At 42.2% G+C, this 17,144-nt stretch overlaps 2 protein-coding genes across 12 annotated transcripts in view; both read right to left on the bottom strand.

The window, feature by feature from the left end:
* The window catches only part of ADSL (adenylosuccinate lyase), a 29,325-nt gene extending 16,073 nt beyond the window's left edge, over positions 1-13,252 (bottom strand). The window contains exon 1 of the mRNA XM_080364059.1: positions 1,592-13,252. Coding sequence (XP_080220185.1) covers positions 1,592-1,747 — 156 coding nt within the window. The 5' untranslated portion in view covers positions 1,748-13,252. The remainder of the gene's footprint in view (positions 1-1,591) is intronic.
* Positions 13,253-15,140: 1,888 nt separating this feature from the next.
* The window catches only part of TNRC6B (trinucleotide repeat containing adaptor 6B), a 131,270-nt gene continuing 129,266 nt past the window's right edge, over positions 15,141-17,144 (bottom strand). For all 11 annotated transcript variants that reach the window (XM_080347486.1, XM_080347494.1, XM_080347488.1 and 8 more), the window contains 2 exons: positions 16,874-17,013; positions 15,141-15,946 (listed from right to left, as the gene is read on the bottom strand). In XM_080347486.1, the coding sequence (XP_080203612.1) occupies positions 15,559-15,946; positions 16,874-17,013 (528 nt within the window). In that variant the 3' untranslated portion in view covers positions 15,141-15,558. The remainder of the gene's footprint in view (positions 15,947-16,873; positions 17,014-17,144) is intronic.

Here is a 17,144-nt window from a genome sequence, read left to right as displayed (position 1 = left end):
GTTGACCCTTCCTACACTAGATGAGATTTGCAGTCAGCTCACTCCAGCATCTCAGCCTTGACAATACCTAGCACGTGGTATTTCAGAAAACTCCTCCTATTTAACACAGCTGTATAATTACATCTTCACCTTCTAAAACATCATGTTTGTTGCAGCATACTATTGATGAGGCCACCATAGTGGTGTGATGCTTGAGTGGAGAGGAAACACAGCAATGGCAATAGTAACAGCCAGACCTAGTGTTTGGATCACTTCCTACAACCCCATTGAGAACGGAAACTGAAGGACTCTGGACAAAACAAATGGGCAACTATTAAGTCTGAAAGACCAAGCTATCGTGTCAGATGCCACAGTGGTTTTGTGTGGTCTTTTTTTTTTTTTTCCCCAAGAACATATTACAACATTTTCACTGTCAAAAACCTGACATGAGTCTTCCTCTCAGAGACAAGGAGTCAAGTTAACACATCATAAAAACTGACTGTGTCTCAACTAAGTAGCTGTACCCATACTCCGTACTGGGACCAAATCTAAAGTAAGAAGGTTCAGTTTAACTACATATAAAAAAATGTTAACTCCATAGACTCTACTACCCTGTTTCCCCAAAAATGAGAGAGGGTCTTATATTAATTTTTGCTCCAAAAGATGCCTTCTTTTTACACGTATGTCTGCCTGGACACTACTTAAATTGACTTTTCTAACGAACTGTAACTAGGGCTTATTTTTGGAGCAGAGCTTATATTTCGAGCGTCCTCAAAAATCACCCTAGGCTTATTTTTGGGGAAACAGGGTAACACAACAGCTCACAGTCATATGGACATACCCTCATCCTCTGCTTCCTAATAGCTGAATCGATGCCAATTCTTTGTGCTATCTTTTTGTGTGTGCGTGTGGCGCTTGGCCTGTCAGAAACGTCACAAGCATTTCTGGGGTTAGCTGTTCTGTTCGGTTCATCCAAAAGCAAACTTCTCTCCGAAATGAGGGCCATCCTAATCCAACTGGCTGCAGGTGCAAGGGGCAGCCCAGTTGGCACAGACCTATGGCAACCTGATTGAACGAGAGAGCGGGTGTCATCAGTCACACCTCCCGAAAGCAAACAGACAAGTGCTAGAGAGAAGGACACTGATGTTTGCTCAGAAGGCAACCACCCCCCTCCAAAAAAAATAAAAAACCCAAAACCCCAAAAAAACCCTAAATCGCTTATCAAAGTGTTGAGACAACTGATTTCACAAAGAAGGCAAGAGTGCAAGGGGAGGGAACGAGCGGAGAAGCGGCGATTCGCTGCGGGGTCGGGCAGGTGGAGGAGCGCGCACCGAGGGCTGTGCAAACCCGGGCTGGACAACCCCCGCCCAGGGGCGCCTGAGGTGGGTCCGCTTTCTCCCGCTCGCCCTGGGCCGCCGCTCGGTCTCCCGTTTCCCCCGGTTCCCGCGCCGCAGACACCCAGCGAGCACAGCACAGGGGCTCCTCACACCCGCCGGTAACTGGCCCTTCCTCCCCGCCCCGAGCCCTGGAGGGAACGGGCCGGAGCCAGGGAGAGGGTCCCCCGCGGCAGCTCCCGCCCGCTCTCCCCTCAGCGGCCCCGTCCCGCCGGTACCTTCTCAGCCTGGGCGAGGTAGAGCCAGAGGCGGCGCCAGGTGCCGAACTTCTTCCTCTCGCTGAAGTTGAAGCCCATCTCGGCGCTGGCGTATCGCGACACCAGCGGCGAGCGGTACCGCGACAGCACGTCCTCCTCAGCGCCGGGGGTCGCCATGGCACTGGCGGCGAAGCGATCGCACCCGCCCGGGGCAGCGCGCCCGCCGGCACCGCGTGATAAGCGCGGGCGGCGGCCCCACCCCGCTGTCGCGATGAGCCCCGCCCCCGCCGCGGAATACGGCACCCGTGCTGCGCGGCGGGGTGACGGGAAGGAAGATGGCGGGGGGCGGGCGGGACACAGGGGGACACAGCCCACAAGTGACAGAACAAACGTGCAGAAACCAAGAGGATTAAATGCTTAGCAGCCAAACACATTTATTAGTCTTTTTCTTTTTTTTTTTTTTCCAGGAACCCAAAAATATTTTGTAGTTATAACGTAAGCAACTGAGTTGCACATAATACAATCATATCTTTCAAAAAATAAAAATAAAATAAAAACAAAAAAAGCTGTTTAAGAGCCCAAAAAAAAACCTTCAGAAAACTTATATAAGTATTACACCATCTCTCAGTTTCAATGAAATGACGAAGACTTAATTCCTTATTACTCTTTTCACACTCCAATAAAACATCACCCTTTTTTTTTCTTTTTTTTTTTCTTTTTTTCTTTTTTTTCTTTTTTTTCTAAATCCAGCATGAGAAATACAGTACCTGCTATGGCAAAAATACACATAAAATGCAACATTTCAGCTTATTTGTACATTAGTAGAGTTTAAACATTTTTCTTTTTTTTTGTCTTTTTTTTTTTCTTTTTTCTTTTTAAGTGAACCAGTGATTTTAAGTACCACTATACTAAAAGTAAAATAAAAATATAGAAAAGGAGGAGGAGGGGGGCAGCCAGCCATACGAGAGCACCTTCTAAAGTGCCGAGTTTCTGTGTCCATGGAAAACCCTTAGGAAGTTCAAACACCTGCGAGCGCGCGGGATGGAAACCGCGGTGCAACCTGGATACGCGAGACATCGCCTCATCTCCTCTACCTTCTCCCCGCTCGTCCTGTATCTCTCTTTACTGCACGCTAGAGGAGGAGGGCAGAAGCTTGAGCTATGGTAAGAGTTCAGTGAAGGAAGTCATTTCAAGTATAAGAAAAAAAAAAACACTTAAAGGTAACTTGCAAATAGCATCAATACACACGCAGCCACTACTGTTATTATTACCATGTTTGCTTCTGGGGGACAGTGTTTCAGACAAGAGGACTCGAGCAGTACCTTCCCGTTACCTAGTTATGTGCAAAGTAGAGAAGCTGCCTTTTCTGATCCAGCCATTCTGGACATCGCTGATGTTCTGTCCTGCAACCTCCCCCCTCCCTGTTGCCAGGAGAAAGGAAGGTGGCATTATTTTATTGTGAAGATAAGATGAAATGAACGCATTTCTCCGTTCCTCTTCTGGACACACCCTTCCTCCCATCACCGGTCTGCAATGAAGAGAAACTTGCCCAACACCTGATGTCCACCATTAGCCAGTTTCCTGAACAGGTAGAAGGCATTTACCTTTGTAAACATGATCCCTTATGTTTGTGGAACTCAAAGCAGCATTTCAGATCTCCAAGCCAAGTGGTGGAGATGAAAATAGATCAGGACACTCCCCCCCGTCACTGCTTTTCCTCCTCCACTTCCCTCCCCCTCGCCCCTAGAAAGATGACAATTGGTTACTTTTGTTAGAAGGTGGGGTTTTTTTGGTTCTTTGGGGAAGATCCTCAGCATTTCATTAAAAGTAAACATTACAGAATTACATCAGCAGAGTCATACTGCTGGTTTGTTCTGCTTTCTAGATGAGAAATAAAAAAGCGTCGTGCATCAGATATTCTGCATGTTTTCGACAGGGCGTGGCAGAAAACCAAGATACGCATGTGTGTAAATCCTACAGATGCACACGCATCATTTCGGCTTCTTTCTCTGCAGAATCACTGCAGCCGTTTCACCCGGAGAACTGGCAGAGATGGAGCGGGTGGCACAGGGCAACAGTGGAGAGATGTTCCTAAGGCCACGGGGAGCAATGCAGGACAGAGAGGGCCAGGGAGTGTCAGATAGGAAGGTTTCAGGTACAGAAACCATATTCTTGGTATTTCAAAAGGCCAAATTCCAAAAGGCATGGGCTCATATGCACATCCCTGAGACGCACATCCAAGAAAGAAGCAACAGCGACCACGGGATCGGAGAGGGGAGAAAGTAGCAGAGGTTCCCTGACGGCTGTGGGATTTACCCACCAAAGACCTCTTCCCCCACCACCCTCCCAGAGACCTTCTGGGAGAGCCCTAAGGCAGATACATGAGCAGCATCTACTATCATTCCCTCTGTTCCTACGTTTCATCGGCAGGTGATGGCTTCTGTATATTGTGGACAAGAAGTGACACTGCATTTGAAGTGTCACTGGTAACACACCGAAATTAATTCGGGGAAGGAAACAGAAAGTTACTCTGCCCTTCATCCCTGGAGCAGCAGCATAAAGTGGCAAGGTTCTTCATATTACAGTCCCCTCTCTGGAACTACCCACCACCACCTCCCCTTCCTAAAGGCAGGAAAAGATGTGTCCACTTGAAGGATGACATTACCCAAAATGCTATTTAAAGGCAGGAAAAAAATACACAAACTGATTCAAATTTGGTGATCTGGTGACAGAAGCAGCAAACTCTAAGTACTTCAGTCAAGTCTGAAACTTATTTTAAAAGTACAAGTAGAGACATGCAACCTGTAGCAACACTGGCATAACTATATAACAAAGAGCAGGAGAATGAAACTGGCATAAAGACAGAAGAGGAGCATGAGTAACTGAATCTCCATCAACTTCTGTTATTTAGGATCTGAGTGTCCGATGGCTTTAATCATAAAAACAAGAGGTTATTTTCCTCCACGCAACCAAATAACGTAAAAACAATGAGCGATCTTACTGTAAAAACCTCATAATACTTCTGTCATGTTTTTTGTCTTTAAAGCACTTCACAGACGTTTACTAGTTGATCCTCACAAAACCCCTGTGAGGTAGGTAAGTATTATTATCACCCTCACTTTACAGATGAAAAAACAAAGGCAAAGAAGTTAAATGACTTGCCCAAGGCAAAGGAAGAGTAAGGGCCAATGTTAAAATTCAGGAGTTCCAGGCTTCTGGTCCTGTTCTCAAAACCACTAGTCCAAACATCTTTTTAGAAAGCAGATAACAGATGGAAAGAAAAGCCTATTAAGTTTAGAAGAAAAGGTAAGATTTAAAAGGTTACATCAGAAGGGGAAGTGTACCACGAGGTATTTTTGTGAGTTTCAACTTCAGATTTTTTTTTCCTTTTTTTAAAAAGGCAATCTGACAAGTGGAACCCTGATAAGATCACATCTGCAAGGCAGGCACAGATGCGAGAGTGATCATCAAGTCTATTACTTGTTACAGTACTGTGAACGTCAACAAAAATAAAACTGCTGCATGAAAACACTGAATATAGGCAGGATAATCTCTCAGTTTATGATATTACATCTAAGATAATGCCAAGGATAATGCAGGTACCATGGTATACCATGGACAAAAGAAAAAGTCAAGTCAAAGGGTCCCTATTAAGATGATGAAGAGGGCAGTGAGATCTCAACTTTTCTGAGGAGACTGCTCCTGGAAGCTCAGCAAGCTTCAAAGAACACAAAAAATTCACAATGACTGCATTTCAGAGATGTGAGGAAGTGCATCCTTTTCTATGACCATTACGATACCACCTTATACTAAAAAAGGATAATCTTTTTGAAATAAACGGCCTTGTCTACACGTTGGTCTACATTCCCTAAAACTTCGCACACTGCCAACACTAATGCTAAGTCACCAGCAGTAATGCCAGACAACAAAGCACCGGTAGCTGCTGATGTTGAAAGAAAGCAGTCCTCAAAGTCATGCTTTGGTCAGCACTAGAAAGTAAGTACCACCTCTACCATCTCGGCCATTGCTGCGCTGCCATTGTATGAGCCATGCCAGAAACAGCAGCAATTTCAGGGAGAAGAAAGTGTAGACATCAAGGACCAGCTGTGTTCCAATTCTCCTGGAAGAGCACAAGGACTGCTGTAATGGAAAACAAGTAGTAAATCCAAAAAAGTGCCTACAGCACTGTGATTCCTGAGCTTGACAAGGGCCAGATGACAGGAGGTGGCAGACAGTTCCCCAGGTAGAGCTGGTGTCCCATTCACCCTTTTGGCCCTGGGTTTAACACTGCACAGCTAGAATCCACAATCCTGCGCAAGGTTTACAGCTGATTTTGTTTTGCAGTCAACATTAGTTTTCCAATCTCTGCCCAGTTCCCTATTGGCCACTTCCCCAAACTATAATGGATATACCATGGACACAGAAACTCCTAAACAGTTTAGCAAAGCTATCTTTGTCCCCTACACCCCCTTTGCAGAATGCATAGTTTACAATTCACTTACAAAATAAAGAAGCAATGCTGACCACATATGGGACCTTTTTTTTTTTTTTGAAAAAAGAACAAACAACCTCTTCTTAAGTTCAGTATCAAAATTCACATTTGCATAATAATACATTTCAAGGCCATTAGAGAGGAATGAGAGCGAAGCAAAGAAAACTGCAGAGTCTCTCCTCTCTTTGTCTTCCTGAATAGAGCTGAGAGATCCCACTGAAGTTTTTTTTCAGAGTGGGAACTATGAAGGGCTACAGCGACAGCTCTTGATCTTGTACACCTCATGTTTTGGATGGGACGAAGAGGTGAATAATTAGAAAAAAAACAAAAACAAATGGAAGGAGACACTGCAGATTCCCATGTTTAGCTACAAACAGCTTCGAAGAAACAAAAAATTACTTCAGACTTTTTTTTCCTTTTAAACACTTCTACCTCACCATTTCAAAAACTCTTTTTCTTCTTGTGTAATACCCTGTTCATTTAAATGGCAACATTAAGTGTGCTGGAACTTGAAGGGTTAAAAAAAAAAAATTTCCTGTTTCTCTTACCAGGACATGGACAGAGAGGGTAAAAATGTGCCTGCACCCACTATTCAACAGAAGCTACAAAACATCGTCTTCTCTACATGTATAAATTTGTCTCAAACATCACTGTGTTTCAGTTCTCCAGTGCTTACAAAAAATGAAGCCACACGCATTCACACTCATGCACACAAACGTAAAGAGAAACTACACAATACATATATGAACTCAACCTGCAACAGCAGACTAGCCTAAAACTACCAACAGCTTCTGTGCATCACAACGACCCTTCGCACCCCCCCGCCCCTGATCTCTACCACATATATGAGTACATATTGTGCAGTGTAGAGACCAGCCCAAAGATGCTGCTTGTGAAAAGGGACCAGTGGGCTGCAATCTCAACGTCTGACCCTTGAAAGAATAAATTGACCACTGTCTCCCCTCTCCTCAAATTAGACAGTCACTATACTCACAAAGGCACATTCATAAATACCACATTTAACTTACTGCTTGTAAAAACATAGGAGGAAAACATTAAGCGCTTATACCCCAACCCATCCCTACTGACCCAGCAAGAAGTATCACAATAACGTATCACTTGGTGAGACCTTACTTTACCTTTAGAAGGTACATATTAAAGAAGTCTTCCAACACCTCTTGTCATTTTTTTTTTTTTTTTTTTTTTTTTTTTTGCATAAATGAATGCTTTTTGTTTGTTTGTTTTTGGCTTACATATTTTGGAATACAGCACACTCACAATAAAGCTCTGTTGTAAGGCTACCCCTCTAAAGTAAGGCTGTTCTACCTTGGTTTGCATTTTCACTTCATTTTGCTGCTTCTCCACACGTCCCCAAAACAAAACAAAAAAACCCACACAGCATTTTATATAGAAAGGGTAAAGCCATACCTGGCAGGGAGAGGGAGGGGGAAGAAAGCACATAATATCATAATCATGTAACTAAAATACCTATTCTAACAAGCTGTGCAACCTGCTCTTACTGCTCAACAGTACACAATGAAGAAAATGTTCACTTATGGTTGTGTTTCATCTGAAACAGGAGAAGTTTCCACTTTGTCTCAATTTTAAACAAAACAAACAGATTTAAAAAGCCCCGAGGAAGTTAGTTCTGCAAATGCGACAACGCACAGTAATACCCAGAAGGAGGCATTTAGTGCTCAAGGAAACTTTTTTTGCTAAGCACTACCTCCTTGTATTGCGCATCCATGCAAACTTCTCCAGTCTCTTTGCTTTTCCTCTGCCCACCACAATCAAGAATGTTTGCTGCAAAAATACTTAAATGCTGGCTGGCACAATGCATTCCTCCCCCCACCTTTTTCTTTCTTTTTCCTCGGAGTGCTCTGTATTCATTTACAGAAAGGCTGTCAGAGTCAAGTCAGAAAAGCTCCCTTGTTCACCACAAAGTGAAGAGGAGCCCCAACACTGCTGAATGTCACCAGTCCCAACTGTCACACAGGGCGAAAATGGCTCCTTGCAGAGGGCACTTGATTTGCTAAAAGCTTGCTTATATAGCACAGGATTCTGGGAGACTTTGAGAGACAATCTTTCCTGCATAGCTTGATGAAAAGCAACATGCACGCGAACTGTGGATGCAAAGGGGCGTTGTCTGCTGCGTGCCGCAGATGAAGCTGCATCTGTCTTGGCCTGACAAGAGTTTTAAGAGTAGGCTCCAAATCATCAGGAGCTGTGGTGCTCTTTGTAGCACAGATGAAACCTTAAATCACTTTTCATATAAGGATTAGAAGCTATAGTTACTACGTCACAAAGTTAAAGTCTCACGTAACATCACAAAATAGAGAGCTGTATTTTTAAACAGGACCCTGGCTCAGTTTTAACAGCAATGTAGACAGAACCTCGAATTCTACTGTACACAAAGCTCTGCTTGGCAAGTCACTACAAACTGGGCCTGTTTCCTATTATCTACTGCAGGGGAACTTTAGTAAAATTCAGCAACACTGGTATTTACAGTGATGGAACACTTACGTAAAATATTGTGAGGGACATGAACTAGCAAGGCTGCTAAAAATCTCCAGTTAGGCTTCTGTTGTCGTTTAAGCCCAACTAAAAACTCTGCTCCAGCATAATTTTTGCTTTGTGTTTTATGTCTGGATGTGAATTCAGCGTAACAGGGAAAACAGGCTCTGTCTACATCAGGGGAACTTCACATATTTCTCCCCATTATTGTTAAAACCCTTCTGACACGAGCGGAAGCCTAGTACTGGAGGTGAAGGAAGAGTTTGGGTTTTAGACATCTGTATTTTGATCACAGTGGGAATGACTGATGTAACAGTATCAGTTCCTAATGTTGCAAAATAGTGGTAAATAAACTAGAGAACTGAAATGGTATTTTGTGCAAAATAAATTTAGACAAATCAACAGGTTCTGCATATGTTGTTTCAGACTCAGGACCAAAGTTGCACTTCAACAGCATTTTTTTAAGAAGTAATTTCAACTTAGTCTTCTTGGTATTACTTTCCTGCCCACAAATACATGCATGCATATTTACATTTAAGCAAGCTGCTTCTGCCAGGGGAACCTTACCTCTTCAGAGAGAAAAAACTACCTTTTACTCAGTCAGGACTCATATCCTGAGATGCTGACCATTCACCACAAACCCAGCAGTTCAGTCCGCTTGAGAAACCTGGATACTAAAGTCACATGATTTACAGAGAATGTGATACATGCAACGCAGATGTTTGCTGCATTGGAAATATAACAGGTCCTCATCTGCCACCTTGGCCCCAACCCAGCTAAGGTTTCCTTACACAAAGAGCCCTTACCCAAGCAGTACTCGTTTAAGGTCAGTTGGACTAATTCATTTGAGGATCACACACAAGTCTGGTGCAGGAGATTGGGAATCTCAGATACACATACAGTACTTCTCTTAAAGTCAACGGGGAAACAACATGCACGAACAGAAATAGAAACCTAAGAGATAAATGTAATAAAAAATGAAGGAGAAATAAAAAAAATTCTACAGTACTGCTTGGATGCACCACCAAGATACAGTGGAAGATGTGGCAGTATTTTTAGGAAGAAGAGAGGAATAGTTCTAAGGAATAAATGTTAAGAAATTTCATGGCAAGAGAAAAAAAAAAGAGGCCAACTTAATATAAAGGTTCAATTGTTATTTGATCTTTGAGGTGGTTATCTCAGCCAGTTTGTTGAAAACATCCTGTTCGTGTTGCAGAGGAAAAACACGCTTGGCTTAATACTCCTGTGCATTACACGAGCCACTTCACTTGAAGCAAAATAAAAAAACTTGTAAGAAAAACCTGACACCCTGTGATAGGAGAAAAAATCATAAACCAACAAAAAAACCACTCTCAAGACTGTCAGGCAAGTGTCCAGGTAAAAGCATAAAAATGCTGGGAAAAGATGGCAAGTCTTCCAAAGTACATAGTACTGAAACTGCTTTCCAAAGTAAATGTCAGAGGCCTCAACATAGGTTTCTGTGCCGTACCCCACCTTTTTTTGCTTGCTAGGCTTTGTAGTCACTGTTAAAATGAAATACTCAAATGGAGCAAAGAATTACCAAACTCATTAAAAAACTCCCAGTGTGATACACACTGTAGAGTGGAGTGAATGAAGTGGCTGGTAACACATGGATACCTGTTTAGAAGACCGCGTTTTTTGTTTAGTTTTTTTAACAAATTCAGCAGTGAAGGATTCAAAAACCAGGAATGCTGACACTATCTGTAAAGTACATATATATTTTAAATGTATAACCTGGACAACCACAAACAAGAAGAAAATGATAAGTTATGTTTGTCGTTCAAGAAAGTAAAGAGTGTTTTCCAGTGAAAGACGTTATGTTTGATTTTTTTAGTGGAAAGAGATGCCAATAGTCTATTCCAGGATGTGCCTTCTCCAGTGTCTTTTCCCTGCCTTCTTTGTCAGTATGTTTAAACAAGATGTTCCCACATATTCCCTCCCTGGAAGAGTTCTGTAAAAGCCCAGTAGTACCCTAACATGAGTTCCTGCTAACTTCTCACTGTCATGAGCTCAGATGGTAGCAGAATATTTAAAATACTAAGTGATGGTCGTCGCCAGAAGACGAGTCTGGTTAGTACAACCCTCAGAAATCACTTGCAAGGGTTCAGAGTGCCATGACTAAGCCACGCTAGCAACATCATGATTAACTACATATAATCTGGAGTGGAATAGAACCGTCAACTGTACTTGGACAATAGTAAGATTAATGTTGCTTTAACAATTTAGGAAAACTATCGCTAAGGAGACAGTCACCAATGTTTGCAGGCCTGCACGTTTAGAGAAAGGCAGAGCAGACTGTTGTACTAAATAGCTTTGGACCCAGCAGACTGCTGAAACTTGAGACAGCCAACCCTTCAGCAGTCAGTCACAACCCACTTCCAAGTGACTGTCAAGTTCCTAGGCTCTTTTTGATTAAATCCTACGATTTCCTCTCTTTTAGGACACTGCTGATTTGATAAAACACAGCCTCTGGAAAAAGCACTCAAATTCTCTCTGTAAAATAGATTTTAAAAAAATCTCAAACTCCCTAAATAAACCCTCCTTCCACTGGCCCATGACAGGGTTTTTTTTAAGCGCATTTTTATTATTACTGATGCATTACTTTCAACACACATGTATACACACAGATGTACACGCAGCGCAACAGGAAAACACTGGGCAATTGGTACAAAAAGGACAGGAATTTGGCATCTGATTTTTTTTTTTAAATAATAAAGTTATCTCAACTATGGTTACGTAACTCATTGCATACACAGCATGCTTTTTTTTTTCCCTTAAGAACGAGTGCATCTCTTTCCACGAAGTGGCTGTACTGCCTCACCCTGCCTCATCTCCCTCCCCTTCCCCTGCCGTAGGGCATGTAGGTGCACGTAAAAAGGCACTAGCACGGTTTTTGGGTTTTTGTGGTTTGAGCCAAGCCATTTCAGGCGGAGTACGTCCCTGACCCTTAGAGCTGGCAGACAGAAATTGGCCATCCCAACACCAAACTCTGAAGTTCCAAGACTGTAAGCCCTGGCAGCCAGTAGCAATAGGGGGAATAGAAGAGTTTAACAGATATTTCCCTCATATAAAACAAAGCAGAAAGACTGGGAAGTGGGGTAGGTGAAGAATAGCAAGCAGCAAATCTCCAAGTGGGGGAATAAACTGATCAAATATTCTGAAAACAGAAAAGTTGATTTCTAATGTACATTTTACTGGAGTTTTTCCACATTGTCTCATTTTTCTATACTGAAAAAGGCAGGATAATAAAACTACTTCGTTATTGTTTTTTTGTGTCAGCACTGGTTTTCTACACTACATAAAAAGTGGTTTAAAGAAGCACCATCATGTATATTCTGCTAGTCCTCCTAACTGAGGACACTTTCGGTTAAACTATACTGCATTTTAATTAGGTTTATAGTTTCACTTTGCTTTTAAAAAGGTGCCTGGAAGAATATTTTTGTTTAGTTTCAACTGAGAGGCAATAAAGTGATAGATTTCCATTCACACACTTCTCCATGCAACTGCACGCATGTCTGTATGAGTAACAAAGCACTACAAATGATAATCCTTCTTCTCCCACAACTTGTTTAACATTACAATAAATTTCTGTTGCTGATATTGAGAAGTTTTCTTAATATATTTTCATTTTATCTTTAAAATTCTTGATACCCCCACTTGACAGTAACATTTGGAGATTTTTTCTTTTTTTTTTCTTTTTATTTTTTTTTTTTTAGCATTTTTATTTTAAAGTAAAAACTTTCAAACATTTTGAAGATTCAGGAACTTGTAAAAGTTTATCAACAAGAAACAGCCATCTATCTAGGATAAGGTTAAATAAACCATCTTCAAAAAACTGGCTTCCTACCCTAGAATTCCTGAGAATGCTTGCAAATTTAAAGCAGGAAAATAAAATGTTAAAATAAAAACAAAAACACTGTTAAATGCTCCCAGAGTTAGTCTTCATCTAAAATATATATATGCACTTTTTGGTCTTTTTTTTTTTTGTACGTTTTAATTTTTTTTTCCCTTTAAGCTTACAATGGAAGAACAATTTAGCTTTTCTTTTTAAATATTTCAAATCCCTCATTATGTCTTGTAAACAAGAGGGGCTCTAGCACCCGGCTTTCACCGTAGTATCACAATGAACTCAACTAGCCCAAAGTGCAGGAAAAAGGGACCTTAGGGCAGGTTGGGAGAGAGAAGTGAGGGTGGAACAAAGCAATGAACCAGCGTGTGTAAATCACGTGGCAGAATGGATACTGGCTTACTTGGGCCAAAGGTGCTCCACTAGGAAGTACTGCTGGCACAGGACTTTTAAGAAACTGCTCTGTGTCCAAGTGTGCTGGTCTTTGAGCAGAGATTTAGCAGAAACAAAGCTTCATGGATGTGTGCTTATGAGCGGCACGAGCTAGCAGGAGCTGGAAGAGAGCATTTTCTTTGTGCATGGTGGGATGGATGAAGGAGGAGACACGATAGAAAAGTATATTCAGAAGGGGGCAGAGTATGCTGCACACTCCAGTTTACTAAACAAATACAAATCTACTTGTACTTTTTGTCACTTAACACTTTGCATACAAATCTACAGGCATGTGTATATGCAGCATTTCCCTCAGTCAGTCTTCCTTGTGACATTGGGTTTACATAGAAAGGGCGAACTTAAAAAAGCCACGCAACTCCCCAGCCCTTCCCTCCCGCTCCCAGCACACAGGCACACACCCCCCCTCCCCCACACACACACATTACTTGAATCTGCTTCTGCTTCTCCCCACCCAACCCACACTTAGAGATAAATGTATCTGCCATTGCCATATCCTTCAATGAAAATGCTGAATAAAGACGCCCCTAATCCAATCCCCCCCACCCCCCCTCGGTAATAAATCTTGAGCGCTGCTCCCGCTGAGGGCTGGAATGGACAGGTATGTGCTGGTACAGAATGTCGGCACTTTGATAGACAGTATCATGGCTAGACAACACCGCATGGAAGTCCTAGCACTTATGGAAAAAGTACCGGCATCTCTCTTCCCTCTTCTCCCGGCCCCAATGCCCCGAGAGACTTCTCACTTAATGTCAAGGGATGTTCCTTCAAGTCTGCTACAACTCCTTTCACAACAACAGGTCTTAAAAGTTTTGTTCCCAGCGCACACATGCACGCACACACTGGCTATCACTGTGGATTATAGGTCACCCCTATCCTGCCCAGAGTACTACTACACTGATGCTAAAAAAAACCCCAAACCTTTCCTTAAATACAGAAATTAAAAAGCAACAGTACAGAAAAAGTAAAAACAAAAACCAAAAAGGTGCAATACTTTAAAAAAAAAAAAAAAAGAGTCTTTGCTAGTTATATACTTCCCTAAGCAAAACCACGTACACAGGAAAAAACACAACACAGATAAACAAAAGGAAACGTTTGAAGTACACACTGGTTTAAGAACATTCGTAAGTAAACGTTTCTGTCAGTGATGGTCTGGCGCTGTAATACACCAAGGCCTGGCACAGGTAACGCTCACCATGAAGGACGCAGAAGGGAGTTTGCTGCATGTGCTGTCAGGAGATGAGGGAGGCTGGCCAGCAATTTGCTGACATGAATTAATTTTTGTCAGTTTTAATACAAGCAGTAAATCAATTAAAAGGCTGATTTGGTTGGGCTGAACTTTCAAGCTTTTGATGGATTCTTCAAGAACAAATCTGGGTGCCTATTTGTAGGTTTGGGGGAGAAAAGAAACACCTTTTTTTTTTTTAAAGGTACTGAAGCTTGCGAGAGACTGAATAAGAACATTTGTCTTAGCCGCACAGAAAATGTCAACGTCTTCTTTTCTCCCTTTTTCCCCTCGTTGGAAGAAAAAAAAAATGGCTTGCATTATATAAGAAACATTCTAGGGTTCACTCAGTACAAAAAACCCCACATGCAGACATAAATAAATAAATACACTGCTACTCAAAAGACAACATTGGCTCCCCTCTCACCAAATCCTTTGGATATGGCAGTGTTCTGCTCTACCACAGGGTTAGAACAAGGGCCAGGAAGCAACTACCTACTCAATAGGATCTGCAGACTTGAGATAGCACCCTGCTAAAATGAATTTTAAAAAACCCTACTGACAATTTTTAATCCAGCCCAATTGGATTCTGCTTCAGCCACAGGGACTCCACCATGCCTGTCTTGTTTTCAGAATTAAGATATGCAGATGGCCAGCCAGCCCACAGACCATCAGCAATGCAGCACTTCAAGATCATATATAGAGAGAAAAAAAAAGCACACACACGAACATGTGCACACGCACTCACACAGAAACAAGCACACGTGGGCAGTTACATGTGCCAGAACACACTGGTACTTATCAACCAGCCAATCACAAAGTGTTGGTTTTTTTGTTTTGTTTTGTCTTTTTTGTTTTTCTCTTTTGTCTTTTTTTGTGAGTTTTTTTATTTTTAATTTTTTTTTAATTTTTTATTTTGTTTTTAAAGTGAGGCTCCGTCAAGTCTTCCCCCCCGCTTTTCTTTTGAACCCCTCCCCTACCCCAACCCAACATGGTAGACCTAAGGACGGAAACACACCCAGTGCAAACAAAGTTAAAAAGCTATTTTTTCAGTATATATGTTTCTTAGCAACAACTTCCGTATAACATGAAAAAGTGAAAAACTAGAAACTAATTTTTTTAATTTTTTGTGTTTAAATTTAAATGGTATGTGTACTTGCTTCACATTGTCTTTCTAGGTTGGCGTTCATGATTCAAGTATTTCAAGAGTGATATGTTCTCTTTTTGGATTCATATTCCAAACGAAAAAACTGAAGTTATATAAGGGAGGCAACTATGTGCTCAGACAGTCTGTCAATGACCCACCTTTTTTTCTCTCTCCGTTTTCTTTTTTCCTTTTTATAAATGTATTTATTGCAAGTTGAAAAAAACGAAAAGGTCAAGTTAGTGCTGCTGCTGTTCCAAAAAAGGTCACGAGGTCAGAGTTGAAAGTTCTAAGTTCAGATTGAATCCGACCCTCCTCCCAGAAGGTCTCCAGGTAGTAAGGGAGCAGGGCTGCCCATTCTGTGTGGATCCTCTACGCTTGGGACCCCCCACAAGCTTGAAGAATAGTTTGGGGGCCCCCACAACGAAGCGCCAGTGAGATCACCCCCACTGCTGCCGCCGCCACCACTGCTCCACTGCCCAAGCCCTGTTGACCCACCAAAGAGATTTAAAGCAGGTCCAACTGGATCTGTCTGGTTCTGTCCCGTCTCCAGGGATTGCCAGCCTGCTGTGGGTGCACTTGGGGTTGCTGCAGGTGTAGGGGGCTGAGCTTGTGCCAGAAAGCGACTAACCTCTTCATCTGTGGCAAACTCAGCGAGGATGGTAGTGTTTCCCAACACACACCTAGAAGATATATGGAAGAAGAAAAAAACCAATCAGAGCCAGAAGGTTAAGAGAAAGGGATTCAGAAGGCGTAGAAACAACACTATTAGGTGCCGAAATCAAAGGAGGTATCAGCTTGCCACAAGGGAGCACAGAAAACTTGAGCTGTTCTTGACAGTGGAAGTGACTCAAAGCACAAAACCCTCCATTTTGTAAGGGGAGGGAGGAATGCAAACCAAACCAACCACCCCCTTTCTCCTATCACTCAGTTGTTAGGCCTGCAACAAAAGCTTTCTAAGTTTAAGCTAAGGTCTTGACCATTAACACTAAGTGCAACAGAAGGGCATATACAGCCTAGCTAAAATGGTAAATGCACATTTGAAACCTTTCAAACAAAACAGAGCAAGAACAGGTTATAAGCCCGTGAAATTCAGGATAAGTTTAGCATAGTTCAAAAGCTTTCATTGAGTTTAATGGCTTACACCCTCCACCCCTGCCAAGATTTTTGCCTCAAAACCTTTCACATTTTTAAAACATACCAGAGTCACAGTCATTTCCAAAAAGCTTACGAACAGGAAACCTAAGATCTACAGCTCTTTGACTAAGTTATTTCAGGTGTATCTCAAAACAATAGCAGATTCCCACACATTTGAGTTACACACAAGAATGATTTTCATCTGAAACAATTCACAAGCTTTTATAAAATGGCCAAAATTGTACAGTAAGGTCTATACTGGTCACAATTCCATCTTATTTGTACCTTCTTGCATGTGCTGGTTTGTGCCAACAATCGAAGTAACACAAACAGAAGGCATCTTTCTTTTTTTCCCTCTGCCAAGACTCCCTTAGAACCACAATACTTGAAATGAGTTCCCAAAGCACAGCACTGGACAGAGTTTGTGTTCGCGACTAATGTAGCAACAAAGAACAGACATGGGGATTCCTTACATGTGCAGTGCAGTCTGGGCCTTGGCCGCCTCCTGTTTGGTGTTGTATCGGATAAGGGCGGTGCCCTGGGTCAGGTTCAGATGGAATGTCAGCAGTGGACCATGCTGCATGCAGATCGTCCTCAAGGTTGACCCATCGATCTGAGGAAGAACAGTGAGGATAAAACAGATGTTTGGAACTCTATCTCCAAACGCACTTCAGTCCTATCTTCATCTCAGTAATTAAAAGATAATCTGCTCTCAGAAAGGAAAACATTAAAGCAGTGGGAAGT

This window comes from Nesoenas mayeri (genome assembly GCF_963082525.1).
Source record: "Nesoenas mayeri genome assembly, chromosome: 1".
Lineage (NCBI taxonomy): Eukaryota > Metazoa > Chordata > Aves > Columbiformes > Columbidae > Nesoenas > Nesoenas mayeri.
The sequence above is the reverse complement of the archived record's forward strand: the minus strand, read 5'-3'. Positions and strand labels throughout refer to the sequence as shown.